This window comes from Oreochromis niloticus, linkage group LG18, assembly GCF_001858045.2.
Source record: "Oreochromis niloticus isolate F11D_XX linkage group LG18, O_niloticus_UMD_NMBU, whole genome shotgun sequence".
NCBI classification, from domain to species: Eukaryota; Metazoa; Chordata; class Actinopteri; order Cichliformes; family Cichlidae; genus Oreochromis; species Oreochromis niloticus.
Window position 1 is genome coordinate 29,995,482 of NC_031982.2, and position 23,784 is coordinate 30,019,265.

The 23,784-nt window shown below is 41.0% G+C and overlaps 2 protein-coding genes and 1 long non-coding RNA gene across 6 annotated transcripts; 2 read left to right on the plus strand and 1 right to left on the minus strand.

The window, feature by feature from the left end:
• Nucleotides 1–902: 902 nt before the first annotated feature.
• On the minus strand, nt 903–2,379 carry LOC109195507 (uncharacterized). 4 transcript variants are annotated; one of them, XR_002057093.2, is made up of 4 exons: nt 2,218–2,379; nt 1,873–2,059; nt 1,647–1,768; nt 903–1,504 (listed from the first exon to the last, which is right to left on the minus strand). It is a non-coding gene; the product is annotated as an uncharacterized LOC109195507 (long non-coding RNA). The 4 variants fall into 4 exon arrangements; XR_003215059.1 differs by having other exon boundaries at nt 1,873–2,062; XR_002057092.2 differs by having other exon boundaries at nt 1,873–2,004; nt 2,218–2,375.
• Nucleotides 2,380–8,142: 5,763 nt separating this feature from the next.
• Nucleotides 8,143–22,202, plus strand: LOC109195498 (E3 ubiquitin/ISG15 ligase TRIM25-like). Its single transcript, XM_019347630.2, has 2 exons — nt 8,143–9,625; nt 21,955–22,202. The coding sequence occupies exons 1-2, from the start codon at nt 8,499–8,501 to the stop codon at nt 21,971–21,973; spliced, it is 1,146 nt and encodes a 381-aa protein (XP_019203175.1). The 5' UTR covers nt 8,143–8,498; the 3' UTR covers nt 21,974–22,202.
• LOC109195493 (tripartite motif-containing protein 16-like) lies at nt 18,636–20,944 on the plus strand. Its single transcript, XM_019347625.2, has one exon. It carries the CDS (start codon nt 18,826–18,828, stop codon nt 20,482–20,484), a length of 1,659 nt encoding a protein of 552 aa, XP_019203170.1. The 5' UTR covers nt 18,636–18,825; the 3' UTR covers nt 20,485–20,944.
• Nucleotides 22,203–23,784: the final 1,582 nt, after the last annotated feature.

Consider the following 23,784-nt stretch of genomic DNA (forward strand, 5'->3'; position numbering starts at 1 on the left):
AGACAGATTTTTGTTTTCACTCATATTTTAGAACCAAATATTGAAAACAATTCTGACAGACTGGATACCTGGTCAGGGTGTACATTACCTTGTACTCAAGCATCCCAGGACAGAGCCCTGCCCCACCATGAGCCTGGGTGGATACATGGTTATAATATAAAATGACTGATACTGAATTTGAATATTTAATGAAAATCAAATTATAATATGAATTCCTAGGTGTTTGTTATATCCAGCAAGAGATTGATTACATATGTCTGAATTGTTAACCCTAACCCTAGCTCAACAGACCACAATGCCCTGGACTGTCACTATTATTACATGCTGTGAACATAAGTAGCTTTGATCACAGTTTATGTTGTAAAAGGAATATTAAAAAAAGATCAACATTGTGATATTATTTCTTCCAAACTGACCAGAAACATGCTTGTCAGACTCTCACAGCAAAGGATCAGACTCACTGTGCATGACGGCTCAGGCCAATAATGTTTGTTAGATTGTCAGTTGTTTAGTGCTTCTGTACAGTTAGGGTCACCATCTCTATTTCAGTATAATTAATATGCAGAAAACACTAAAAGTTGATTGTCTTCCAATATTCTAGCATAATTAAAAAACTTTGACTTTGTTAGTACATATTGGTACAGTCCTAATGCCAATATGATTCTTCATAACGCCTGCTTTGAAATACTGAACTTTAAAATTTACCTGATGAAAGATAATTTACAGTGGCAGTCTGTCAGGATAATTCTGACTATAAGATCACTGTATTAATCTGAATCCTTCTGAAATGTGCTGTGAATGAATGCTGATGCAACTCACTGGGAAAGCTGTTAATAAATGAATCTGTGACACATGCAACACATTCACAGAGGAAGAGGACACAAAGGGAGGACACGCAGAGGCTGTGTTAAAGTCAGAAATCCAAATCTTTAGTCAAAAACAGGCAGCGGTTACAAGACAAGCAGTCCATTAAACAGTCTACAGGGTCAAACATGCAGAGAATTCAAACAGCAGTAAAAAAATAACTGGACACTGAAAAACTTAAAGCAATGTGTGACGCAATAAAAGGAAGCAGCGCAGTATATTCACTGAATTATCATCAATTACAAAAGAGAAAAACGATGATTTCTAAGGATTATTTGCTTAATTGCGGGTAGAGTGTGGCTGGTAAAGATGGAAACATATAGAATGTAAACTGTGTGAGTTTGGTGAACTTTGTTAGTAACAAATGAGGTAAAAAACAAAACAAAACAGACAAAACACAGAAAGAGGCTCTCAGTATTCATTAATAATTAGAAAGCATCTAAACATTCTGGTCGTGGATTTTTACAGTCTTAGTTCCGCTCGCTGTCATCATTATAATCATCATGATCAATGGCGAGGTCCTGAGGTGGGCGGGGCTGTCTCTGGTGATGTCACCATGAAGGAACAGCGTCTGGCACGTGTTGATGAAACATCCCAGTACACTGGTGTAGTTTCCTCTCCAGCTGTTTGACATTTGACACTTCAACATTAAGGGGAAGAAGAAGAAACAGTGTTAGGTCAGGTGACCACATGGTTTCTAAAATAACTGACAGGAAGTAACCAGGCTGTTAGAAATGGATGGCATGTGTATAGAGTTACTGTAGTTAGGTAACTCTACTTACCAAAAGCAGAAGCACACAGATGGCAGATCAGATGCTGAATGTTGCAGGAACATGCTCATGTGTGGTGATCATTCAGTGCTGCTCCGGCAGGTTAGACAGTCTAATAGTGATATCCTGCCCATCTGAGAGTTTGAAAACACACATGCAAAGATTTAATTGCATTACGGTCAAAGTGGGATGTTCGATTTTGTCCTTTAAAAATGTTTGTGTATTTGAAAGCACTAACATTTAAGGATGACTCGGATCGTCTCTCTCTAAGAGTGTCTCCTTTAAAGGGGAGACAAGTGTATCCACTGATCCACGTCACTTTACCTGGATGATGACTCCTCTCTCCCTCACTCAGAAACTGGAGATTTACCTACATCATTACAAAAACATCAAAAACTTCTCCCTTTGATTCCATTTCTCCATTCCTGCTGAACATCAGGCAACAAATATCTCAATAAATCACAGTAAAATGTAAAGCACATATTTTCTCTGCTTTGTCTAACCTCTGCAGAGCCTCTGTCAAGAAAAACATATCTGTAAGCATAAAACAAATATACATTTCATAACACTGCACTGGACAAACCTCGGTCAGTTGATTTCCTCTGTGCAGTGCAGACGAGCATCAGTCAGTAAGTCAAGGTGGTGAGATGGACTCGTGTCCTTGGTGACTCTGCTAGTTCTTCTGAGGAAACACCACCGTCTCTCCACACCATCACCATCTGTGAGCATAGATCAGTAGCATAGATCAGAATATATATATATATATATACAGGGAGTGCAGAATTATTAGGCAAATGAGTATTTTGTCCACATCATCCTCTTCATGCATGTTGTCTTACTCCAAGCTGTATAGGCTCGAAAGCCTACTACCAATTAAGCATATTAGGTGATGTGCATCTCTGTAATGAGAAGGGGTGTGGTCTAATGACATCAACACCCTATATCAGGTGTGCATAATTATTAGGCAACTTCCTTTCCTTTGGCAAAATGGGTCAAAAGAAGGACTTGACAGGCTCAGAAAAGTCAAAAATAGTGAGATATCTTGCAGAGGGATGCAGCAGTCTTAAAATTGCAAAGCTTCTGAAGCGTGATCATCGAACAATCAAGCGTTTCATTCAAAATAGTCAACAGGGTCGCAAGAAGCGTGTGGAAAAACCAAGGCGCAAAATAACTGCCCATGAACTGAGAAAAGTCAAGCGTGCAGCTGCCAAGATGCCACTTGCCACCAGTTTGGCCATATTTCAGAGCTGCAACATCACTGGAGTGCCCAAAAGCACAAGGTGTGCAATACTCAGAGACATGGCCAAGGTAAGAAAGGCTGAAAGACGACCACCACTGAACAAGACACACAAGCTGAAACGTCAAGACTGGGCCAAGAAATATCTCAAGACTGATTTTTCTAAGGTTTTATGGACTGATGAAATGAGAGTGAGTCTTGATGGGCCAGATGGATGGGCCCGTGGCTGGATTGGTAAAGGGCAGAGAGCTCCAGTCCGACTCAGACGCCAGCAAGGTGGAGGTGGAGTACTGGTTTGGGCTGGTATCATCAAAGATGAGCTTGTGGGGCCTTTTCGGGTTGAGGATGGAGTCAAGCTCAACTCCCAGTCCTACTGCCAGTTTCTGGAAGACACCTTCTTCAAGCAGTGGTACAGGAAGAAGTCTGCATCCTTCAAGAAAAACATGATTTTCATGCAGGACAATGCTCCATCACACGCGTCCAAGTACTCCACAGCGTGGCTGGCAAGAAAGGGTATAAAAGAAGAAAAACTAATGACATGGCCTCCTTGTTCACCTGATCTGAACCCCATTGAGAACCTGTGGTCCATCATCAAATGTGAGATTTACAAGGAGGGAAAACAGTACACCTCTCTGAACAGTGTCTGGGAGGCTGTGGTTGCTGCTGCACGCAATGTTGATGGTGAACAGATCAAAACACTGACAGAATCCATGGATGGCAGGCTTTTGAGTGTCCTTACAAAGAAAGGTGGCTATATTGGTCGCTGATTTGTTTTTGTTTCGTTTTTGAATGTCAGAAATGTATATTTGTGAATGTGGAGATGTTATATTGGTTTCACTGGTAAAGATAAATAATTGAAATGGGTATATATTTGTTTTTTGCTAAGTTGCCTAATAATTATGCACAGTAATAGTCACCTGCACACACAGATATCCCCCTAAAATAGTTAAAACTAAAAACTACTTCCAAAAACATTCAGCTTTGATATTAATGAGTTTTTTGGGTTCATTGAGAACATGGTTGTTGTTCAATAATAAAATTATTCCTCAAAAATACAACTTGCCTAATAATTCTGCACTCCCTGTATATGTATTCATTTCTGTCTTTCCAGGGAAAGAGAGCGTTAGGCAACAGTGGTGTCCACCTGGGAACATTTCTATATGATGAAAATGGAGATCCACTGCAGACATTCAGGATACCCGTGAGTACACTCTGCCATTAGACACATGCACATAGACTTTTCTATCCAGAGTACTTAGAGATTAGCACCCCTTGCTATCTGTATATCCTCCCTCATAATAATCAAAGTATCCCAAAATTTATCATCCTGTCGAGACTCAAAAAACTTTTATCCAACTAACTAGACCTGTTTTTTTTTTTTTTTGTCTCTCAGGACCACAAAGTAGATGTCATCCGCTACGTCACGCTGCATGTGTTGAACAACTTGAGCAACCACAAGTATTCCTGTCTGTACAGCTTCGGAGTTCATGGAAAGCTGACATAACCAGCTTCCCATGAACTCCAAATATATAAGAAAAGAGAGGGAAAATGTGACAGTGAATCCGACTCCAAACATATTTAAATAATTGCATTAGAAAACAATGTCCATTTAACCCCATTTTTTTCCAGCGAACATCCACCCTACCAGGTAAGACATGTCTGATTAAGATGTTTGCAGTCTGATTCACCTCACCCCCAACCAGCCATGGCAGAGGACTTGCCCCTCCCTGAGCCTGGCTCTGCTGGAGGTTTCTTCCTGTTAAAAGGGAGTTTTTCCTCCCCACTGTTGCCAAGTGTTTGCTCAAAGGAGATCATCTGATTGTTGGGGTTTTCCATCTCTTATACTGTAGTGTTTTTATTTTACATATACAGTGCTTAACAAATTTATTACAACACCCGTCATAAAAATAAGAACACCCCAAATTTTTTAAACCTGTAATTCTGGTCTACTGGTTTTGTTAAGCACTGTGTTATTGTGAATTGGCCCTACATAACATGAACTCATTTGGACTGAATTACATTTTTTGTAAAACAAAACAATTCTCTAAATTTTCTCCTCTGAAAATTTTGAGATAACAAGATCAATAAAATTTTAGGAAGATATTTTTCATGTTTTCTGTTATTCTTAATTGTCAATGTATATTAAACAAGCGCGATAACACTATGGCCACAGGATTTAAAATTTGAAAATGAACATTAAAACCCCTAAAAGTAAAGTCCATGTTGCTGTGCTGTGAGCCTTCACTGTGATGAAGGATTTGAGGTTTAGTGATTTAACTTCTGCTTTAACCGTGTTGTCAGTGATACAAAGGTAGCTTACGTCTTACCCTGGTACCATCATTGTCGGTATCAGTAACTGTGTCATGGTCTCTGTGTCTGCCCGGTCGGCCCAGTGTGGCTACATGTGTTTTTGTTTTGCTCTCTCTCTCTCGCTCTCTCTCTCTCTCGCTCTCTCTCTCTCGCTCTCTCATCGCTCTCTCTCTCTCTCGCTCTCTCTCTCTCGCTCTCTCATCGCTCTCTCTCTCTCTCGCTCTCTCTCGCTCTCTCTCTCTCTCTCTCTCTCTCTCTCTCTCTCTCTCTCTCTCTCTCTCTCTCTCTCTCTCTCTCTCTCTCTCTCTCTCTCTCTCTCTCTCATCGCTCTGCCTGGGCGGAGCTCACCTCGGCCTCCCGCCTTTGGTCCACGCACCTGCAACTAATTACTCACCTGTGGTTCATTGTCCTGTTTGCCGGCCACTTCTTAAGGAGAGGCTCTGAGCTCCTCGTCGCTGGACTATTGAGTAACACACGTTAGTCTAATCCCGGCTTCATGAATTTTGGAGATTCTTTGTGCGTTTCTGGTTGTGATCATCTCGTCTCAGTGTGTCCAGAATCGCCCAGACCCGTCCTGTAACCCTGTAGCTTGGAAACCTGAGCATGAGTGTGGGAAGTTTGACGTGGTATGTGTGGAAGAGGAATTTCCCGAGTGGAGCGAGCGAGCTGAAAGTGGAGCGTGTGGAGTTGTGATCGGTGTGCGAGTGTGAAGATCCTGTTTTCCCTGAACTTCCCCGTGGACCCCTGGAACCCCTGGCTTCCCCCCACTTGTATATATTGCACCTGGTGCTTGTAAATAAAGAACTGTTTAATTGTAATTCTCAGTCTCCGCTTGAGTCCGACCTGCCTGCCTTGACAAACTGGCAATGTATGGTCCAGATTTATTTTTTCCTCTGAAGGGAGGAAGTGTATAAATGGGTCTGTCTGTATGTTTGTTAGCTGTGTAGCGTCCACAGTTTTCAACAGATCATTTTCAGATTTTGCATTATGGTAGATACCAGGGCTGGACTGGGACAAAAAAAATCTGCATTTTTGGTCCAAGCATTACTGGTGAAGATCCGGCAAAGATAGATTCAGAATTCCAGGCGTGGTACTGTGTGTGTGGGGCGGGGTGCAAGTTTAGACTTCCCCATTACAAACCCAGTATGGGATTGTCCTTCACTATCAACTGTATGCAGATAAGCAGCAGGGGGGCCCATGACACGTTGGGATAAGTAAGCATCAATATTGTCTCCTTTAATGCCCGAGGATTATCTGTTGGGCACAGTAAATTTGACCAATCACGCTGTTTAACTGTGGATAAACGTTTGACGTCCTGTGATATATTGTGTGTTCAATAAACTTTTTTACATAAGCAAGATCTGGAAGAACTGAAAAAGGACTTTCATGGAGTTGGTGAATCCACCACTAATCTGAGCTCTAGGATGGTTTGTGAGAGAATTTCTGGTGGTGTCACTATACTCTGGCACGAGAAGTATGATCAGCTGGTTAATGTCGTCAGACTGAATGTTGATTGGGCTATAGGAGTTGTTTTATGCTTTGTTATGTTTTTGGACTTTTAATGTTGGTGAATAAACACATGGTTGGTCTGCACCTCATCTCTGCCTCAAGCCTCCTATTTGAACCCAGCTGCTACAGGACATCCTAACATAAAGCAACACACTGGAGCCACTAATCTCAGAGAATCTCAGACTTACAAAATGTAAGATTTAATAAAAGAAGCTGCACAAAATAAATAAAAATGAATAAATAGTAATTAACAAACACAGATATAAAGTCAAAGAAAGTATTTCTCTGTATTTGAATTGGAAACAATGTTCATGTGAAAAGAAGAAGACAAATCTAACTGAAGTAGACTTACAGAAACTGCATGAAGTGAATTATATCCATATGTTTTTGAATGTGAATTTTCGGTGTTAAGAATAACAAAGAAAATGTAATGAAGTGATTTTAAAGTTTAAACTTTGTGTTAAATCTTGTAAATCAGAGAGAGAGAGAGAGAGAGATGAGGTGTGGGTGGATATCAGATGATTAAATGTCATTTCATGAATTTTTTTTTACTAAAACCTTGAATTAAACTTGAAAGTTTTCATTTCAAGCACATCTTGATGTTTTCATTTAAACTCCACTGTGACTGTGTACACAGGAAAAACTGCAAAATAATGTTTTATTTGTTTGTTTTTGTAAACATTGTCGAGCGATCTGCATTTGTTATTGCTAAATGTTAAATATTTGTGTCTATTAAATGATCATGATGGCAGTAATCTTGTTGGGTCTGTTCCCACAAACCCCGCTAATTCTAGAGACTTATTCATCATGAATGAAAACAAGACAGTCAGCGATCGATCGATTACTTGCGCAAGGGAGGCCTCATCTGTGTCCAGCACGAAAATGACCCCAAATCTGGCCTCCTCTCGCTGCCTTTTATTGAGAGACAGTTCACACAAAACACAGCAAAGCAACGCCCACATGGTTCTAAGGCATTGTATGTATATGTGTGAACTTTTATATGTAAGTAGGAATGTGTGTGTGTGTGTGTGTGTGTGTGTGTGTGTGTGTGTTTTGGGGGTGCGTTTGTGTGACCTCCTGCTCACCAAAAGGGTCATAAAAGCAGGAAGCTTACAACACAAGAAACAGATCTTTCAGATAGGATGTATCTACAATAAAACCTCCCCCAACACAGAGTGGTTAGAGGTGCTCAGGATCAAAGGAATGGCTTTGATAATACTGCTTGAACTAAGACTGTACAAATTTAAGAAACACAATGGCAACATTCAACAATTAGACCTAACAAATCTCATTTGAACATAGGTTTGATTTAGTGGAGTCAGTTGTTCCCATGCATCATTCTGTAAGTGTGAGAATGAACTAAGATTAGAAAATGTCAAAATTTAAAGTGTGATTTATTTTTCTTCATCACAGCATCCTAAACTTTGCTGAACTTTTTGAAATATAAAATGAACTCACTGAGTGTTGACTGTCAAATTTCAAACATCCAAGTAAAGTTAAACTATTAAAGTTTAACTGGGTCAGACTTGTTACTGCATGCTGTAATCAAACATACCACACCCTGCATCATGTGATTGGCTCTTGGTCGCTCTGTAAGAATATTTCTTTAGTGCCTCCCTTCACAGATGTGTCTGTATCAGGATGGGTCTAAACAACATGGTGTAAATGCAGTTGCTGGTGAGCCTCATTTCCTGTAGGAGGTGAACAAGAGCAGAGATCTGTTTCCCTTCAGAGCACAGAGGTTGTTTCTGTTCAGAGGAAGTGAAACTGTCTGACAGTCACTGAGAGACGGTGAAACGGCACAGCACATGAATCAAATGGACCAAACAAAATTCTGCTGTTCAGTCTGTTTGGATCTACTGAAGGATCCGGTGACTATTCCCTGTGGACACAGCTACTGCATGAACTGTATTAAAAGCTTCTGGGATGAAGAGGAAGAGAAGAAAATCTACAGCTGCCCTCAGTGCAGACAGACTTTCACACCGAGGCCTGTCCTGGAGAAAAACACCATGTTAGTAGATTTAGTGGAGGAGCTGAAGAAGACTGGACTCCAAGCTACTCCTGCTGATCACTACTATGCTGGACCTGAAGATGTGGCCTGTGATGTCTGCACTGGAAGAAAAATGAAAGCCTTCAAGTCCTGTTTATTCTGTCTGGCATCTTACTGTGAGAAACACCTTCAGCCTCATTATGATGCGGCTCCATTAAAGAAACACAAGCTGGTGGAGCCCTCCAAGAAGCTCCAGGAGAACATCTGCTCTCGTCATGATGAGGTGATGAAGATGTTCTGCCGTACTGATCAGCAGAGTATCTGTTATCTCTGCCCTGTGGATGAACATAAAGGCCACGACACAGTCTCAGCTGCAGCAGAAAGGACTGAGAGGCAGAGAGAGCTGGAGGTGAGTCGACAAAACATCCAGCAGAGAATCCAGGACAGAGAGAAAGATGTGAAGCTGCTTCAACAGGAGGTGGAGGCCATCAATCAGTCTGCTGATCAAACAGTGGAGCACAGTGAGAAGATCTTCACTGAGCTGATCCATCTCATCCAGAAAAGAAGCTCTGATGTGAAGCAGCAGATCAGATCCCAGCAGGAAACTGAAGTGAGTCGAGTCAAAGAGCTTGAGGAGAAGCTGGAGCAGGAGATCACTGAGCTGAAGAGGAAAGATGCTGAGCTGAAGCAGCTCTCACACACAGAGGATCACATCCAGTTTCTACACAACTACCCCTCACTGTCAGCACTCAGTGAGTCTACAGACTCATCCAGCATCAATATCCGTCCTCTGAGCTACTTTGAGGATGTGACAGCAGCTGTGTCAGAGGTCAGAGATAAAATACAGGACATTCTGAGAGAGGAATGGACAAACATCTCACTGACAGTCACTGAAGTGGATGTTTTACTGTCAGATCCACCAGAGCCAAAGACCAGAGCTGGATTCTTAAAATATTCATGTGAAATCACACTGGATCCAAACACAGCACACAAACAGCTGTTATTATCAGAGGGGAACAGAAAAGCAACAGCAGTGAAACAACAACAGTCTTATTCTGATCATCCAGACAGATTCACTATAATGTGTCAGGTCCTAAGTAGAGAGAGTCTGACTGGACGTTGTTACTGGGAGGTGGAGTGGAGAGGGAGAGTTGATGTAGCAGTCGCATACAAGAATATCAGCAGAGCAGGGAGTGTGATTCAATGTGTTTTTGGATGTAATGACAAATCTTGGTCATTAGATTGTAACAACAACAGTTATACATTTCGGTACAACAACATCCAAACTCGTGTCTCAGGTCCTCGTTCCTCCAGAGTAGGAGTGTACCTGGATCACAGAGCAGGTATTTTGTCCTTCTACAGCGTCTCTGAAACCATGACTCTCCTCCACAGAGTCCAGACCACATTCACTCAGCCGCTCTATGCTGGACTGAGGCTTTACCATGATCATGGTTCTGGTTTTCCTTCTGGTTTTGCTTCTGGTTCTGGTTTTGCTTCTGGCTCTGGTTTTGGTTCTGGTTCTGGTTTTCCTTCTGGTTTTGCTTCTGGTTCTGGTTTTGGTTCTGGTTCTGGTTCTCATTTCGGTTCTGGCTTTGGTTTTGGTTCTGGTTCTGGTTTTGCTTCTGGCTCTGGTTTTGGTTCTGGTTTCGGTTCTGGCTCTGGTTTTGGTTCTGGTTCTGGTTATGATTGTGGAGCCACTGCTGAGTTGATCAAATTGAAATAGACTGAAGTCTTTCATATTGTGGGTTTAAATCTGTATTTTATTTTCATTTTATTTTCTCTCCATCATTTCTGCACAGAGATCAGCTGTCAGTCAAACATTATGGGTGGTACCTCCACATCTTCTAGTTGTTCTCTTGATGTTTCTGAGTTTTTAAAGGAGATCTTTCCTGTGACTGTTTATGGAGGCTATCACTGCTCATCATCATTTTGATTTACTAAAATATTTCCCCACATGAAAATGTAAACTTCTCTATCCTCTAAATGTTTCTGGAATATTTGTATTGAAAAATGTCGACATTTCTCTTTATGAGTATGTCAGACCATGTGTGTGTGTTTGTGTTTGTTTTTGTCAAAATCATCAAACAAATGAGGAAAAACTGTGATTTTAATGAATGAATTCATATATTGTGTTGATGTTTTATTGTGTGAATAAACTGGAAGGTTTGACTATAAATCAAACTTTGAACAAAGTCTTTTCTTCTGTCTTCATTCCAGGATCTCACTCAAATCTGATGCAGAAAATATGAAACTAATCTGAGAGAATAACTGAAGCAGTTTTCCTCCTGAAGCATCACAAAGTTCAGAGTTCATGTTTAGAGCAGAAGATTCAGCAGTCGCTCTGTGACCTTTCAACTTTCTTCAGTAAAACAGCTTCATTACAGAGAAACAAGTCACATTTTCTTGATGTTCTTAAGTCCTTTAAAATGTTTGTAATGGTCCTTGAATGCAGCATCAGTGTTACAGGTTGTGACTCCTGTGAACAAACTGACACAGTGTGATATTACACATATTTAAATCTGTCTTTACTGATGATGTTGAAGCTGCTGAAGGCTCAGTGAAGTTTTGTCTTCCTGCAGGTTGACAAGTGAAAGAATGACAGATGCACAGAGAGATTTAAAGTATGCAGCATGAATGGTGATTGGCCTGGAGAAGGCCGGGAGAATGTGATTGGACCAGACCAGTGATGACACAAACAGCTTGACAGTGATAAAGCTTAGATTCAGCCGGCAGCACCTGGGAGCGGACAGATGTGAGACCATAGATCTTTCTTATTGAACTTACACAGAAGCTTTATTTCAGAGCCTGAACTTTTTTACTCTTAGTTGAGTAACACGAGTATCTGTACTTCTACTTAAATACAAAATGTCTGCACTTTTGCCACCTCTGCTTTTTGGTAGCTCCAGGAATGAGAACATGAAAACATACACTGACACAAAGTGTAGTGGATTTATGAACTTTACATTTAACAGATCTCACAAAGAAGCTCAACACAACAGTCAGCTGTTACTGTCGGGTATGGAGGATTGAAGACAGCAGGTGAGGTTGTAGCAGAAGAGAAGATTCACACTGATGGGCTTCATCCATCAGTGTGAATCTTCTGTTGCCTCTACTGTTGTTAACAGAAAATGCAAATCAAAATTACTATTCTGTTAAATATGGGAAATGTTACCAACTCTGTAGAGAATAATGGTGAGATGCAGTTGAACAACGTCACCATGAGAACTGATTCCTGAACCGCTCGTCCTGCATCATCTTCAATTATCAAGCTCTGTCAGCATGATCTCCATGATTCCTGGGATGTATTCCTCATAGACCACCCTCAGGTGTTTCTGCAGTGTGTTTAGCTTCTGACTCAATATACACCACAGACCTGAATCAGACCCTTTAGGTTACACACAACAGAGCAGGTCAGTCAGGAATCTTTCTAATTACTTTTTAAATGGCAGCACTGCCTCAGAGAAGCTTTTAAAACCTGAAGAATGCTGCTGAAACTAGAGGGTTTATATATCAATAAGATTAAGATTAATAAAGATTATGGCTTCATACAGCCATCACATCAAAAGACTTATTTTTGGAGACAATGCCAGCCATACCTTAAATTATCTTTAATGATTCTTAATGATAACACACTTACCTAAAACAAAGGTAATGTAAAGCATATCATCAAAGAGTAACTGCCACAGGAAAACATGACTGTCAGTGAAGACATCCATCTGTCTGCTGCTTCTACCATGGCACCATATTCAGCAGAGAAGACCACTTTGGTTTAGTCTCTCTAATTATGCGAGCTGGGACCACATCCTCACTTTAGGTTTGACAGCATTTCTAGTAGATAATGGCAGATGGCTTCAGCATGAACTGAGGCAGCGGTTTGAGGAAGGCCTCACATTATTAAACAACCCACAAACATGAAGGGCTTTATGTGCTGCTGTCAAACTTTGTCATATAAACAAGTACAGAGAACTGTGCTGAAATCTGGAGTGACAAAGCAAAGCAGGTACAATTACAAATACAGATATCAGTGTCACAGTAAAAACTTCATTTGAACATGAATTTAATTGTGATGACAAGCTGAGACAAAAAGGTAATCACTTATTCCACTTCCTCACCTAAAGTGGAACCTGCTCCCATCTGGTTCCCCCTCTCCACCTGCTCTAAAACAGAATAAATGTAAAGATTCCTGAATCAGCACATGAAACCTAGAGTTGACTTAATGATGCTCACAGAAAAATATGTTTACCTCACAGATGTCTGTGCAGGTTCTCAGTCATCCAGCTCATGGTAGTCTAAGGAGCTGCTTAGGTTTACCTCACATGTGAGATCATGTGCATTGGAGTGCATTATGGACAGGAAAGTTTCAGGTCCATGAGGTGAGCATATTCTGGATGTGCAGAGATCACCTTATGCAAGTAGAGCACAAACCTGCATGTGACTGCTGCCTGATGTTACCTCATCCATAAGTATTAAAGGATGGACATAAACTTCCTGTCAGAAATGACTGAAGGTCCTGTGGGAAGTTTTCATCAATAAGTACAGTTTATGTACAGCAGTGGAACAGAAGCTGTTGTGGTCTTCTTGTCCTCAGACATGAATGTTTGTAAACAACTTTATTTATTTGAATGTCTTCATATTTCGACAGTGCACATTTGTAGGCTGAAACTGTAATGAGGAACCTGAGGTGATGGACAACAGAAATATATATAAATATTAAAACATATTGGGTTTTTTTTTTGTTTTGTTTTTTTGCCTGTCCCGTTTGGCTCTTTTGCCATCAGAATTATTGTCTAAAGGCGAAAAAAGATGCCCAACGGATTTACTTTACCAAATCGACCATCCCAGCCTTGCCGTAATGGTCTATTTGATTCACCTTTTATTGTTTATTTTATTTTATTTTTACTTGTTAAATACGGGACAAACTGGGGAAAAGAAAGGGGAGAAAGAAAGAGGGAAAGAAAAACAGCAGGGAAGAGGGACGGGGACAAAGGGCAAAAAACGAAAAAACAACAACAAAATAAGCGGACAAAAAATACAAATATCAATCACCTGGATCACCTGTTGAGAAATAAAAAAAGAGAAAACAAGCAGAAGAAGAAAAAAAAGAGCAACATAATAAACAACATCACGATGATCTATGTGAATATAACAGTAAATACTAAACATTATTGTGCAGCACGTAAGATCGACAGCGCTCAGTGTGCTTTGAGGTAGGAGCCAAAAAGGGTGTAGTTTGTGTGTGTGAGCACCTGTGTGTACACCTGTGAGCATGGACGCGCTTGTTTTTTTAAAAGGTTCCTTCATGTAATGATCTGCTAGAGGGTGTGGGGGGCCACTGCCCCGTCCTCCAGGGCATGAAGCAGGTATGGAGGAGATCAAAACTCCAGACATCCAGAGGCCCTCAGAGCACAAGAGACCAAGGAAGACCAACAGAGGGGCAGCCGCGCCACTGTCCCAGAAAGAGCTGAGGAGAGCCCCAGATGAGGGGTCACGCGGAGCAGAGGCCAGGGGGGTTGCATTGACGTGCCCGTGAGCTCCGCCGGCAGCCAGCTGCGCCAGAGTGACCGAGCCCCAGGCCGAGAGGCTGAGGGCACCCCACCCCAGAGTGGCCCGAGTGAGCCCCAGGCTCCAGGCCCCGATAAGCAGCCACCAAGGAGTGAGCCGGTGTGTACCTGGACGCCCATCCCCGGACACAAAGAACCACCAACGCACCGAAGTCTGAGGGAGTCCGCCACTGGCAGGGGAAGTGGTGGGGGAGATAGGCCTCCATAGCCACATTCAGGTAAAAGTGTAAGAACAAATGATCCATCAATAAAGGATAATGTTGGATCAGTGTTTCAATATTTATATCTTTTATTAGATGTTCATGTGGTTTGGTTATTTGTCTTTTGGTTGAAAGTACACTGAGAGAGGACTTTTATTAGTGATCTTAATAATTTTGTTTTCATATTAATGCAATTTTTTTTATCTAATTGAATACAATCTATTTGTGTATGATTGTCAGTCCAAAGAGGGAAAGAGGAAAGAGGGGAACGTGAGGAGAAACTACAAGGTCAGGAAGAACAGGGAACAGTGACAGGCAAAACAGAAACTGTTAAACTGTCTGAGAGAGTTGACCACCAAAAGTGATAGACAGATTTGCCAACTTCAAGGTTAAAATAAAAGAAAAAAATCTGCAGAGCCATAGTAGCATCTGCAGTAAAGTATACACTGTACCACAGGCAAAGTTGCCTCCATTTTTGTAATTTTTTATCAATATTTTGTACATTTGTACATTTCAAGGACTCTGTTTTTGGAGTGTATTTTTATATATCTGTATTATATTATACATACACATTAAAAGTGAACCTCTGTCCAAAAAATGCACTCAGTTTACTTCTCATTTACTGTGAGCATCATTTCCCCCAGTATTTACGGTTAGGATATGTTTTTTTTAATTCCAATTCATTCTTCATTTGCAGCCTTTAAATAACCTTTATCTGATTTGATGGTTTTGTTACATACTTTAAAAAAGCGTTTGCTTTTCTTTCACAAATGTGGGGATTAAATTGTGTTAAAATGTACAAAACAGTGATGTCATGTTTTGTGACGAGGACCCAGGCAGAGAGAGACTTGTTGAATTTAAGAATCTTATGATTTAATAAAGAAATTTGCAGACTTGCACAAAGATGATAAAATTATGATGACTAATAACAGAGATGAAGACAACAGACGATGAGGACAGAGAGGAACAGGGGTTTAAATGCACCAAGGAGACACTCAGAGGGAACTCAGGACAACTGCAGACATTTAGGGATGCAGGGACTGACAGAGACAGGGAAGAAGTCTCATCGTGACGAGTAAAGTTTATGTTGCCTGGCTGGGCAGCTCTCTGGGTGCTCAGCCCCCCCAAAGCTCTGATCCTAGAATCGCCCCTGGTCTCAGGAATGGAGAACTGATTGTAGTAGGTGGAGAACCGTGCTGCAGTGGAAGAATTTAACAAATGAAATGTCTTAGCAGGGACATGCCCCCTGAATTCATTTCTAGATAAAGAGATGTCAAACAGAACCGGCATATGATCAGAGAAAACAGGATCAGAGACTTTCAGGTTAAAAACAGGCAATGAGTGCGCTACAACCAGATCGAGAGTGTGGCCACACTGTTGCATGGGTGCAGACACACATTGAACTAAATTAAAAGAATCAGTAAGATTCAAAAAGTCTTAAACCATGGGCTTATCTGGACAGCACACATGAATATTAAAATCCCCAAAAATAAGGAGTCATATTTTATCGTGACTTCAGTTAGAAATGCAGCGAATTCTTTTATAAAGTCCTTACTGTATTTTGGGGCCCTGTATATTATTGTGCACAGTACAGGTGGAGAACAGGCTATAGAGATTAAAATGTGACGTCATTCAGGGGCAAAACCGCAAAGGATTCTGGGAACGAGTGGCAAGCAGTCTTAGCGCACGCAGGCTTTCACATGAAAACAGTCACACAGCGATAAAAAGAAACACAAAAAATGGCAAAAAGCTGTTGTATTATTAACTGCAATAGCCGGTCGCATGACAGCCACGGGAAGCCGATGGGTAAAGAGATCGGTTGTTATCAGATTACGTTGTGGAAGAGAAATTGTTTAAGCCACGTTTCCGAAGTAACAAAGAGCCGACGGATGGCCTGGATTGCAGACCAAATATAACGTTTCAGAACACTCCAGCTCACATGTTAGTCTGCTCCAAGCATTTCCACAAAGGTCAGTCTTCTGTTGTAGTTATCACGTAATTTATCATAACATCATTGTTGATGTAGGTTACAAACAAGTCTTATATTGATTTGAATTGAATTCGTTGCTGCTTTGTTCGCTGTGGCTTTGCGGGCTAATGTTTGCCAGTTTTTGATGTGTTTTATAGAAAAATCAGCCTACAAAATGCTGGAATGCGATCCAGACTGGGCCCCCTCTATTAACCTGGGTCATACCGAGTGTAAAGCTGCTACCACAGCGAGATTTGATCGGTTAAGAGAGAGAGCGATGTCAAAACAGCCACGAAAAGTCCGCATATATGTGCCCAAGTGTTGTATTGAAGCAAGCAAGTGATGAATAACTGTTTTGCAGTATGTTGTTTTTTTCTCATTGTTGATTTGTTTTTCACCGAAGCAGCTAATAAAGCATGATGGAACACAATTTTGCCTCTTTTCTTGTAAGATTCTATAATAGAATGAAACAATAATGCCATTTATAAACAAAGAAAAATTGAATTAATTACAAAACTCTCTTTTTTTCTATTAGACCTGAAAATGTTCTGTAATCCTACAACCTGAAACAACAAATAGATTGTGTTTGCCTGTACAGGAGATAAAGGAAAAAAAAAATGTAACAACAGCGGTGAAATGGAATAGACCAAATCACCAAAGTAAACTGGACCTGGGCTTGTTGCAGGGATCTGAAGTTCCTAAACATTTTGTGTATGTACTCACACTTCACTCAGGATCATATAATAATAAATATGTGCGTGATGAAAGTTGGGCAGCACGCTAACGTGCTTACTCCACGCTGTATGCTCGTATGGGTCTGACCCTTTCACTCCTTTGATTTTTTCCTTGTACTTTTTTTTGGCCTTTTCGTCACTTCTGTCTTCGTACGGACCTGCCGAGTCCTTCGTCGTTTTGTACATAACTGTTTTGGGGGTATATAAAATGCAAGTAGGGATTAAAACAGCAAAATTAATGATTACCGGTGCTGGAAATGCTAGTGTTTGATGCAGTGTCTTGATGTTGTTGCCACTTGTACCCGGCATGCAATGCGCTAAAGTCACGTGGTCTGTCAATCTCTTTTTCAAACAGTAACAGTTCAAAACTGGAAAAATAAAATTCCTATGAAACCTGTTTACACTTGTAGCGATCTCTGAAGATAGTAGCTACTCCTCCACCTCGACCAGATCTGTGTGGGACATTAAAATAGCAGCAGTCTGAAGGCAAAAGTTCTGCAAAGGCGCTGGAATCACCAGCAGTTATCCGCGTCTCAGTTAGGCAGAGAAAGTCCAAGTACTGTGACAAAAAATACTCCTTAAGGATAAAAGTCTTATTCGATACCGGTGTTTACCAGGCCATATTTGTCCGGAGTTGAATAGTCACCAGACTTAGAAGCTCGCGCAACGTAACGCAGGTTTTGCAGAGTCACTGCGCTGCCGTGGACAGGGAGGCAGGGAGCGGCCGAGCGGGAACAGCTCAGAGCCAGCGAGCGGCACCAGATACGTATAGGATGGCTTACGAAGATGCCAGGGAAAAGGGGGCGACAGGCAACGCCAGGGACAGCAAAACCAAACGCCAGACAGGCCTTCAATTTCACTAATCTCCCACTCCGTTTGCTGCGACGGCAACCTCGCTTCCGCAGAGACGGCACAGGTACACGGAGCAGGTGAGTAGGAACCAACGACAGGAGTGGAGGCGGTATTTTGTGTGCATTTCCCAGTCTACACACCGGCGTATTGGGAGATAGTCGAAGATCAAGTAAAACTTGGCGACCATAGACCAGCAGGGAGTCTACATCATAGCAGAATAAAAACATTAAAACAGAAATTTGGAGGAAAAGACGGCAAGACATACATATCGGCGCCATCTTCGATCCAGCAATCTGCGATTTTCTGTTGTTCCCATGCATCATTCTGTAAGTGTGAGAATGAACTAAGATTAGAAAATGTCAAAATATAAAGTGTCATTTATTTTTATTCATCACAGCATCCTAAACTATGCTGAACTTTTTGACTTATATAAAAAGAACTCGCTGTGTGTTGACTGTCATAACTCAAGAAAAGTTAAACTGGGCTTACCCAGTTGAAACTAAATTTAACAGTTGAAACCAGTTAAACCAGTTTACCTGGGTCAGACTTGTTACTGCATGTTGTAATCAAACATAACACACCCTGCATCATGTGATTGGCTCTTGGTCGCTCTATAAAAATATTTCTTTGGCGCCTCCCTTCACAGATGTGTCTGTATCAGGATGGGTCTAAACAACATGGTGTAAATGCAGTTGCTGGTGAGCCTCATTTCCTGTAGGAGGTGAACAAGAGCAGAGATCTGTTTCCCTTCAGAGCACAGAGGTTGTTTCTGTTCAGAGGAAGTGAAACTGTCTGACAGTAACTGAGAGACGGTGAAACGGCACAGCACATGAATCAAATGGACCAAACAAAATTCTGCTGTTCAGTCTGTTTGGATCTACTGAAGGATCCGGTGACTATTCCCTGTGGACACAGCTACTGCATGAACTGTATTAAAAGCTTCTGGGATGAAGAGGAAAAGAAGAAAATCTACAGCTGCCCTCAGTGCAGACAGACTTTCACAGTGAGGCCTGTCCTGGTGAAAAGCACCATGTTAGCAGATTTAGTGGAGGAGCTGAAGAAGACTGGACTCCAAGCTGCTCCTGCTGATCACTGCTATGCTGGACCTGAAGATGTGGCCTGTGATGTCTGCACTGGCATGAAGCTAAAAGCCGTGAAATCCTGTCTGGTGTGTTTGGTCTCTTACTGTGAGAAACACCTTCAGCCTCATTTTAAATCCTCTGCATTTGAAACACACAAGCTGGTGGAGCCCTCCAAGAAGCTCCAGGAGAACATCTGCTCTCGTCATGATGAGGTGATGAAGATGTTCTGTCGTACTGATCAGCAGAGTATCTGTTATCTCTGCTCTGTGGATGAACATAAAGGCCACGACACAGTCTCAGCTGCAGCAGAAAGGACTGAGAGGCAGAGAGAGCTGGAGGTGAGTCGACAAAACATCCAGCAGAGAATCCAGGACAGAGAGAAAGATGTGAAGCTGCTTCAACAGGAGGTGGAGGCCATCAATCAGTCTGCTGATCAAACAGTGGAGCACAGTGAGAAGATCTTCACTGAGCTGATCCATCTCATCCAGAAAAGAAGCTCTGATGTGAAGCAGCAGATCAGATCCCAGCAGGAAACTGAAGTGAGTCGAGTCAAAGAGCTTGAGGAGAAGCTGGAGCAGGAGATCACTGAGCTGAAGAGGAAAGATGCTGAGCTGAAGCAGCTCTCACACACAGAGGATCACAACCAGTTTCTACACAACTACTCCTCACTGTCAGCACTCAGTGAGTCTACAGACTCATCCAGCATCAATATCCGTCCTCTGAGCTACTTTGAGGATGTGACAGCAGCTGTGTCAGAGGTCAGAGATAAACTACAGGACATTCTGAGAGAGGAATGGACAAACATCTCACTGACAGTCACTGAAGTGGATGTTTTACTGTCAGATCCACCAGAGCCAAAGACCAGAGCTGGATTCTTAAAATATTCATGTGAAATCACACTGGATCCAAACACAGCACACAAACAGCTGTTATTATCAGAGGGGAACAGAAAAGCAACATTAATGAAACAACAACAGTCTTATTCTGATCATCCAGACAGATTCACTGGATGGCGTCAGGTCCTGAGTAGAGAGAGTCTGACTGGACGTTGTTACTGGGAGGTGGAGTGGAGAGGGGAAGGAGTTCGTGTGGCAGTCGCATACAAGAATATCAGCAGAGCAGGGAGTGAATGTGGATTTGGATGGAATGACAAATCTTGGTCATTAGATTGTTACAACAACAGTTATACATTTTGGTACAACAACATTGAAACTCCTGTCTCAGGTCCTCGTTCCTCCAGAGTAGGAGTGTACCTGGATCACAGAGCAGGTATTTTGTCCTTCTACAGCGTCTCTGAAACCATGACTCTCCTCCACAGAGTCCAGACCACATTCACTCAGCCGCTCTATGCTGGACTTTTGCCTTATTATTATGGAGCCACAGCTGAGTTGATTAAAGTGAAATAGACTGAAGTCTTTCATATTGTGGGTTTAAATCTGTATTTTAGTTTCATTTTATTTTCTCTCCATCATTTCTGCACAGAGATCAGCTGTCAGTCAAACATTATGGGTGGTACCTCCACATCTTCTAGTTGTTCTCTTGATGTTTCTGAGTTTTTAAAGGAGATCTTTCCTGTGACTGTTTATGGAGGCTATCACTGCTCATCATCATTTTCATTTACTAAAATATTTCTCCACATGAAAATGTAAACTTCTCTATCCTCTAAATGTTTCTGGAGTATTTGTATTGAAAAATGTCGACATTTCTCTTTATGAGTATGGCAGACCATGTGTGTGTGTTTGTGTTTGTTTTTGTCAAAATCATCAAACAAATGAGGAAAAACTGTGATTTTAATGAATGAATTCATATATTGTGTTGATGTTTTATTGTGTGAATAAACTGGAAGGTTTAACTATAAATCAAACTCGTATGTATGTATTTAATTCTGTCTGAGGATGTCTTCAGCATGAAATGATCATTTGCTCAGCTGCTGTGTCTCATCTCTTATCAGACATTGGTTGGAACAGAGTTTTGTTGCTGACCATCTGACAAGAGGGTGAAGAAAAGCTTCAGGCTTCATTTGGACACTACGTTGGACAGAAGTCTCCACAAAAATGACTCAGAAACACAAATATTATTAATGAAAGTCCAAATTTCAAAAAGGGGTCATACATGATCCTGAGAAATGTCCTTGAACATTTGAACATGAGTCAGAGGGTTGTCAGGTTTCTACACTGCATCGTGGCATCAAGCCTGAGATGTCTGTGTGAACAAGTATGGAGGACACAAATGCACAGACGGAGTCGAGCTGTTTACTGCTGATGAGGAAGGAAAATAGTCTGTTGGATATTAAAGCAGCATTTATTAGAGTAAGAACAGATACTTGTGTCCTTCATTTGGTCAATTTACAGAAGACTTAAGGACCCTTTGACTTCTAACATACAGCTGAATGTTTACAATTTTATTATTTACTCATTTATTTATTTCTAGCAAAGCGAGACTTTACTGATTAAAGACATATAATCAGACATATTACTGTTACTCTCTGAAAAAGACTCACATAAAGCAGATTTATCACAAGCAAACATCAAGACACATCCTTCATGGCTTAAAGTTGCAGTGGGACTCTTTCGCCATCTGGTGGTTGTAACAGTTATGACAACTGTTCCTGCATATATGTCCCTCCTCAGTGTGAAGAAGACTGGACTCCAAGCTGCTCCTGCTGATCACTGCGTGTTCCTCCTGTGTCTAAAATCTATTTCCATTATGAATCAGGAAACTGTTTGCACCAATCATAAAGGCAATAAAATATGTCACACACTAAGAAATAACAAAAAGGAATTGTGGATTTCAAGGAGATTTTTCCCTCGTTTTTTGAAATCATAAGAATACAAACTAATGCAAGACTGTCATGTTTTCATAAGTTTGTAGAGAAACTGTTCTGTTGTATTCTAGGACATCAGTCACTTTTTAAATGCATGCTACTCCTCCTCTTCATCATCATCATCATCAGCACCCATGACCTCCTTTTAGTCTTTGTTTTGTTATTTTTCAGAGTTCAGGAGACGTTCTTATGGGATTTCCACAGTGTACAAGTACTGTTTAGACCCTTTACCTAAAAGAAAAGAGTAAAGTACAAAGTAGATTTACTCACTGCAGGAAAATAATGCCTCAATCTGATATATTGTCTTATATGAAACTGAAACTGATGCATCAAAGTGTAAGCAGCATTTTCCTGTTACAGCTGGTCTAGATGGAACTGATCTGATCTCCTTTATGTACAGGTAGATATCCAGTGGGTTTGCTAAGGGTCACAGATGAGGGGCTGTGTGAGATGTTCAGTGGGAAAGGAAATAAAACCATTGTTCCAGACCTGCAGCTAAGATACTCGAGTATCTTAAAGGATGAAGCTGAGTATTACTTCCATACTTTCCTCCACTGCTGATGACCTTGTTACCTGCTGCTCCCTGTTAATGATCAGCCTCAGTTCTGATAGTAAACTGTTGGCTCTCGTTCTGTCAGGTTGTTGCTCAGTGACGTCTTGTTTTCATTTTCCTTCTTCTTCAAATGTGTCTTCCTTTAACTCTTTGCTTTTGTTTCTGCTTCAAACACCAAATGATACACGTGCTGCACCTCTGATGGTTTGTCAGAGAGCAGAACAATTTACATTACAGAGAATATTTTACAGTTGAACATAAACTTTAAATACATCATGTGTTTCTCATTACTGGCTGACTTGTCTGTGTTTTTTGAAAGGTGACAGTTGCTTATCTGTAATCAGATAATGTAATATGCTTGACTGAAAGAGCCGTCCAGTGGGCCAGACTGGAGTCTTTGTCGTGACGATTCTGGCCCCCAGGCCTTATGTTTGACACCCCTCATTTAAACCTTTTAAATAAAAGAACAGATTCAATTACAGGGTGGATTTCCTCACTACAGGAAAATCATGCCTGAATGTGATAAATTGTTTCATATCTGAAGTCTGAGCATCATTTTTAACTGTCACAACTGGTGAAGATGGAGCTGAACTGACCAGCAGCATGTATAGTTCGATTTTTACTGGTTAGCAAATGTTCACAGATAAATCTGAGCGGCTGTGAGATTTTTAATGGGAGTGAAAAAAATGTTACAGTTTCTGGAAACTTGACTTTGTTTGAGTTTCTAAAAATTCATTTACATCTGAAGTGTTGCTGAGCTACAGCTGCTTTTTGTGAGAGGGAAAAACAAGTTGTTGTTTTTTTTATTTAAAACTTAACCTGAAGGTTGTGCCACAATTTCAACTGCAAGAAGTGCAAAACAGCACATGAGCAGAAAAAATTATTATTGATTAAAGTCCCTGAAAGTATAAAGGTTTTACATGTACTTGGATACTTTCAGCTACTCTGCATGACTTTTGTTACCTGCTGCTCCCTGTTAATGATCAAACTCTTACAGTAAACTGTTGACTCTCGTTCCGTCACGTTGTTGCTCAGTGACGTCTTGTTTTCAGATGTCTGCCTTTAACTTTTTGGTTTTGTTTACTGAGTAATATACCAGGTGTTGAAGCTCTGATGGTTTTTCAGAGAGTAACAACTTTTATTACAGTGAACATTTTAAAACTCAACATAAACTTAAAATGAATTATATGTAACACATTATTGGCTACTTTAACTGTGTTTTTAGGATCTCTATCTTCCTGTATTATCTGTACTTGAAGGACTGTGTATATGAAGAAGGACTTTGACTCTGTAATCAACCGTGGATGTGAAAGCCTTCAATTTCAGTCC